At 35.0% G+C, this 5,857-nt stretch overlaps 1 protein-coding gene across 2 annotated transcripts; it reads left to right on the top strand.

The window, feature by feature from the left end:
• The first annotated feature begins 1,347 nt into the window (after positions 1-1,347).
• LOC109219200 lies at positions 1,348-5,467 on the top strand. Of its 2 annotated transcripts, none has more exons than XM_019383639.1 (8): positions 1,348-1,619; positions 2,026-2,281; positions 2,694-2,765; positions 3,556-3,620; positions 3,836-3,983; positions 4,614-4,697; positions 4,799-4,888; positions 5,015-5,467. In XM_019383639.1, the coding sequence occupies exons 2-8, from the start codon at positions 2,054-2,056 to the stop codon at positions 5,153-5,155; spliced, it is 828 nt and encodes a 275-aa protein (XP_019239184.1). In that variant the 5' UTR covers positions 1,348-1,619; positions 2,026-2,053; the 3' UTR covers positions 5,156-5,467. The 2 variants fall into 2 exon arrangements, with proteins under 2 accessions (XP_019239184.1, XP_019239185.1); XM_019383640.1 differs by lacking the exon at positions 1,348-1,619 and adding an exon at positions 1,650-1,750.
• Positions 5,468-5,857: the final 390 nt, after the last annotated feature.

Raw genomic sequence — 5,857 nt, 5'->3', positions numbered from 1 at the left:
AGTATGTATTCATATATTTTTGAACTATAGATGACCTGCTATACTTCATGTATTCAATAGATTTTTATGTATTAACTGCATTCAATGTAATTATAAAATTTCAATATATAAATCTATTTGTAAAGATACCACTAAAAAAAAGAAAGGATGGATTGAATCTCTGGAGATTGCTCTGCTTTTGGGGTGTTTTCGGTTGAGAATCTTTTCTATAACTGGAAATACAAATTTTGTGTGTTATAATTGAGTTTGTTGAGTTATATTAGGAGTCTATCGCGTTAATTGATTCACTTACCATTTTTAAACAGTTGAATACCTTCCCCCCTCCCCCCCTCCCCCCCGCAAATTCCGTTACTGTATTCACGAATACAGCTCGCGGATATAGTCGAATACATTCTCTGCTTAGCTAGACTCCCTTGTTCTCCACCGAGTTTTGCTACTGTATTCATGAATACAATAGCAAAAATATATCGAATACAGTTTATAACAACTGAAAATATAACTATAGGAACTAATTTAGTAAATGGAAGCTATAGCAAGCTAATATTCACTAAAATATAGTGGTTTCTGAAAATTTCTCATAAAACAGTAAAATATTCCCAACCACTTCCGTCCTTACCTCAACAAAAGTAATCATATTTTACAAGAGATTATTTTTCTTCAAAATATGGAGTTACTAAAAATTTCTAAGCATGTGAAAAGTAGCCAGGCTGGTGGAAGTGAGTGTATGGACAACTTTGCCCCTTCCCTGAATTAAATTCTAAGCCGTTGAAAGAAAATATTATTAAAAGGGAGTTCAAAGTCATCGATCACTAACTTCATTTAAAGCCAGATTGAGCCATCCTTGCACCAAAACCAAGGCAGACAAAACGAGCCGTTGTAAACTAAAAATACGTAATTCTGTCTACTTTATATAATATTATTTGAAGAATTAAATGAGTTTCTTTTTAATTATGATTTTTCCTTATATTGTTTAAATGGTTTAGTTGTTAATTATTCACCTCAATTTATGTGACACAGTTTAAATTTTAAGAATCAAATTACCGTAAATTTTTCATACATTTTTTAAATATTTAATTATTGTAACGTATAATATTTTTAAATATGTAAATTTTATTTTAAAAAATTTAAAGATTCTATGTCCAAATTTATCATTAAAATTAACTCATTTGACCCATGAAATTTGCCAACCATCACATAAATTGGGAAGGAGAAATTTATATAATTTTTATATTTTTTAAATATATAAATATTATTTAAAAAAATTGAGAATTCTATGAACTCATACGGAAAGTTAGATAATATAACCATCATATACTGTAATAAAGTGGAAGAGAAATTAATATACATATCCTTCATGCATCACCATATATAAATCTGTATAAAGCGTACACATAAAGTGACCCATTCTAAGCTCCAAAATTCTGAAAATTGCACCTAAAAGTGCAGAAAACAACAAAAACATTTGATGCTTCCTTAGTTTTGTTTTATTACTTTTGTGTCAAAACCTAAGACAAATACCATTCACACCGCTATATTAATTTTGGTTGGTTTCGCTACATTTCCGCAGATATTTTTGGCCATATTGTATTTCGTTTCCTGAATTTCTTCATTTTCTCCAGGTACATTTTGTTTTTTTAAATCTCTTTTTTCTTTTTAATTAATTTATAGTTTGGTTTTCGTTTGACTTGTATTTGTGCTGCTGTGAATTTTGAGAAATTCCTTGATCTTGCTGAGGTTCTTGGCTTGATGGGTATAATTTTATCTTTAGGGTTTTGGTTTATGCACATTTTTATATATTCTTGAAATTTGTTTTTCAGTTTTTTAAATTTAACATTGTAATGAAAGATGTTAACTAGTTTGGAATTAAGAAGTAGTAGTTGTTGTTGAGGAAAGATCTTAACTTTGTGGTGCATTTAGTTCTTGAGGATCAAGTTGAGTTGAAAATCTTGAAATGTGTTGAAAATTAGGAGATGGGTGTTTTTTATTTATGAATGTTGAAGTGATTTATTGGTAAATTTTGTGTAGGAATTGGGTCATTTTATTTGAGTATAGAATGGGAGATCGTGTGGTGGTGTACGTGGATCGGCTTGTGAAGCCGAATGGAGAAGAGGTTATCAAGAACCCTGAAATGGTGGGACCCCCTTCTTCTGTGGAGGAGGAGGGCGATGAGGTTGTGAATGAGGAGGTGCCATTAATTGGTAGAGGAGAGTGCAGGATTTGCCAGGAGGAGGATTCTTTGGACAAGTTGGAGAGTCCATGTGCTTGCAGTGGAAGTCTCAAGGTGAAGTTTTTATCTCCTTTGCTTTTTGTTGTGTTGGGGAATCTAATATTTTCATGAGTTATATGGAAAAAAATTTCAAAGGGATAAAGGAAATGTGGGGTTAGATTTTAGGGAGTTGTTAAGCTCACGAGGTTCACTATTCTTTGTTTTCTTTGTATACATCTTCACTCTATCAAAGTTTTTTTACACTGACAATTTGATGGCTTATCTACTTATTGGCACAATAGCTGCATAGATGGTAGCACCTCTCTTCTTTGTACTGTTTCCATTTTATTATACCATAAGTTACAAATTTTCATTAATTGCCTAATAATTCAAGTGTTATCGTTTTTTTATTGTGCCTCTAGCTTTGTTTCTTTCTTCACTTTGTCTCCCTGCTAATTATTTTGGTGGAAAAAAACTTGAACTGCAGTACGCACACCGAGCATGTGTTCAACACTGGTGCGATGAGAAGGGGGATATTACTTGTGAGATTTGCCACCAGGTATGTGTCAGTCTCCCAGTTGGTTTCCATATTGTCTTGTGTATTATTAGGTTGTTGAAATGACACACCCATTAAATGTGAGAGTACTCCTGCTTGTGCCACCATTGAGTTCAACACAGGATTCTCTTCCCCTTTTGAAACGGTAAGAGCCTTTACCCTTAGGAGTAGGTTGGCAAGTGGGTTTAGACGGTATATACAGTCCATTGAGATTAGATCCTATGAGATAAAATGCGGAGAATTATTGGCCCGAGATGTCTGGCTTGCAGATTTTACACAGGCTACATTGTACTTTAATGTGTCACATTAGGCTGAATGGACATGATTCAGTACATGATATGGCCTAGTACTTCTAGTTCAAAAATGATGTGGAAGCACCCAAGGATATGGCCTAGTGGTCAATGAAACTGCAATATTTATTTGGCCATATAATCTTCTCTCAATTCTGATATGATTTACTTATTGATATTAGAAGAGAGATAGCTGTAATTTACCCTTTAATATAACGGCTTACTTCTCGGTAGTATCTCAGCTTAGTTTGGTTTTTCAAGATGATGACATTCGGAAATGTATTTGTCTGTTGGAGCATTCACCTATAGTTGTTCCACCCTCTTGCTTAGCTCTATCCCATTATGCTTTGACATTCAACTTTTTGAAAATTAAATAGCATTACTCATGATGATTTCAGAGAACTTGAGATTGAGCTTGACTCATTTGAATGTCTTTCCTTTTATCTTGACACTCATTAGATTATTCTTTTCTGAAAGACATCATTTTCAATTGCAATATGCAGCAATACCAGCCTGGCTACACTGTACCTCCTCGAACTGTGGCTGAGGAGACAATTATTGATATTGGGTGAGTTTAAGTTAGATCATCTTCCATTAGTTTTTTGTACACTAGTTTGAAGATGTTCTTGTTTCTGTGATCTTTTCAATACAAACAAGCCATGATTTATGTGATGATGACCTCTTTGGTTGTGATGTTACCTATTCTCTATGAAATTAGTCACGAGGCTTGACAATGCGCTTTTACAGTTTCTTCTTAATTTTGCGCCTTCTTATGTTGTGCAGGGGAGGATGGCAAATCTCTGGTACTCCTTTGGATTTACATGATCCTCGCCTCTTGGCAATTGCAGAGGCTGAACGCCAACTTCTAGAAGATGATTACAATTCTGCAAATGCAAGTGGTGCGGCTTTCTGCCGATCTGCTGCTTTAATTGTAAGCCCTTGTACTACTTATTTCCTAAGATAACACTGTGACCCTCTTTACCAAGCATTTGTGTCATTGCCTCATTCAATTTTTCATTCACCTTCAAGCAGTAGGAAATGCTCCTTAAATTTCGTTCAAAAGAATACACTAATCCAATTCAGCGTTTTGTTTGTCCAACTGAATTTTTAGGCAAGCTATAGGCAAGAAAAAATGTTCTTAGAGATATACACTAGATGTTTCTTTTCCCACTGTGTGCATAGTTGTTTTTTTTCCTGGAGTTTAGCTTTTCATATTTTGATTGGTTTTGAAAGGAAATATGAAGAGAAACCAATCAAAATGCAGGTGCAACAGCTTGTTCTAGCCTTATATACCTGAACCGCATTACTTTTAGCCTATGCTTTTTTCAAGATACGAAAGATTGGCTGTCTTAATTGCCATGATCTATCTTGACTGGTCTCTCCTTTATGGTTGTCGGATATCCAGGATTTGCGAGTCTGTGACAATAGCTTGTTTGTTTCCAATGATATGGACCATCTTGTATACTGCATAGTTTTTTCCTCCTTATCTTTTAGTCTATCCTTCCCATTCTGCCCACAATCTAATGACTGTCCAGACTGAAATGATGATTTTCATTGACAGTTAATGGCTCTTCTACTCTTGCGGCATGCATTACCTATGACAGACGCGGATGGAGACGATGAAGATCCAACTGCTTTCTTTTCGGTAATTTGGCTACGCATACCTATATGGTTGCCATCTGTCTATTATTTATCACAAAAAAGTTCTCTTCTTTGACAATGGATCTAATTGATTCATGTCTGCAGCTTTTCTTGCTTCGGGCAGTTGGCTTCCTTTTACCCTGCTACATCATGCTTTGGGCCATCAGCATTTTGCAGCAGCGCAGGCAAAGAGAGGTGGGTGTTAGTTAAGCTAGTCATAATATTTGCTGCATCTTTGAATTGCTCTCGAGAAAGTGTGCTGTCCATGTTTATTTAGTTATAACTGATCGTAAAACTCTTCTTCACGGTTTGGTGAAGCAGGAAGCTGAAGCATTGGCAGCAACACACTTTGCAGTTGTGCTACACTCGGGACAGTCAAGAGGTGTACAGTTTACGATAGCATCAGCTGCACCAGCCACACCAGCTACACCAGGGGCGCCTGCTTTAGTGGATCATGTTTAAACGATAAGAACCGCATATCTCTCTTAGATAAGGTAAGAATTTCATGTGGATGCATATCTATGCCAGTTGTGGGAGGTCAAGCAATGTAGTCAATAGTCTAATAACAAAGAGTGTCCTTGGTGTCTTATGTTTAAGCTATAAAAGCTACCTTATGCTTAATTCGTTTCTGTATTGTGGACAATAGCACCATCTGATCTTTACTCAAAAAATAAATGTCAGTAAGCTGTATATTAATCTTTTCGTTTTACATCCATGTATGACATTTTAGATTAACCTCTCTTGCCCATAAAGAGTTTTCTGATTTTAATTCTAGAGATGTGACTTTTCAGTTGGCTAAGTATTTTACAAGATAATATCTTTTTTCTTTTATACTGGTATTATGGAAAGATTAATCAATTAGTATTCAGCTCATGCCCCCCCCCCCCAAAAAAAAAAAAGAAAAAAAAGCACGCTCCAGAAAAAGGGGTATTATCACTTTTAGCCCGCGCCAGAAACTATTTACGTTCGGTAGCCGAGTGTAAAATTTGTATAGATTCTGTGTATAACATACAAAATGTATATGTATAAAAAAAATATACATTTTTTCGGCTATTGTTTTGAGAGCGGCTATACAATGGCATTTCCCCGAAAAATGAGTGCTTCTTCGTATGTTCAGAATTACATATATCTCGGTCATAAAACATACTTACTAATTCATCTTTG

The sequence above is a fragment of the Nicotiana attenuata genome, unplaced genomic scaffold (assembly GCF_001879085.1).
Source record: "Nicotiana attenuata strain UT unplaced genomic scaffold, NIATTr2, whole genome shotgun sequence".
NCBI classification, from domain to species: domain Eukaryota; kingdom Viridiplantae; phylum Streptophyta; class Magnoliopsida; order Solanales; family Solanaceae; genus Nicotiana; species Nicotiana attenuata.
Note: the sequence above shows the minus strand (reverse complement) of the source record. Positions and strands in the feature narration are given on the sequence as shown.

Bases quoted from the DNA above. Each gene is read 5' to 3' on its own strand.
- LOC109219200 (XM_019383639.1), top strand. From the start codon at position 2,054: ATGGGAGATCGTGTGGTGGTGTACGTGGATCGGCTTGTGAAGCCGAAT. The intron at 2,766-3,555 runs GTATGTGTCAGT...TGCAATATGCAG, and splicing joins CTTGTGAGATTTGCCACCAG to CAATACCAGCCTGGCTACAC. The intron at 3,621-3,835 runs GTGAGTTTAAGT...TATGTTGTGCAG, and splicing joins GAGACAATTATTGATATTGG to GGGAGGATGGCAAATCTCTG.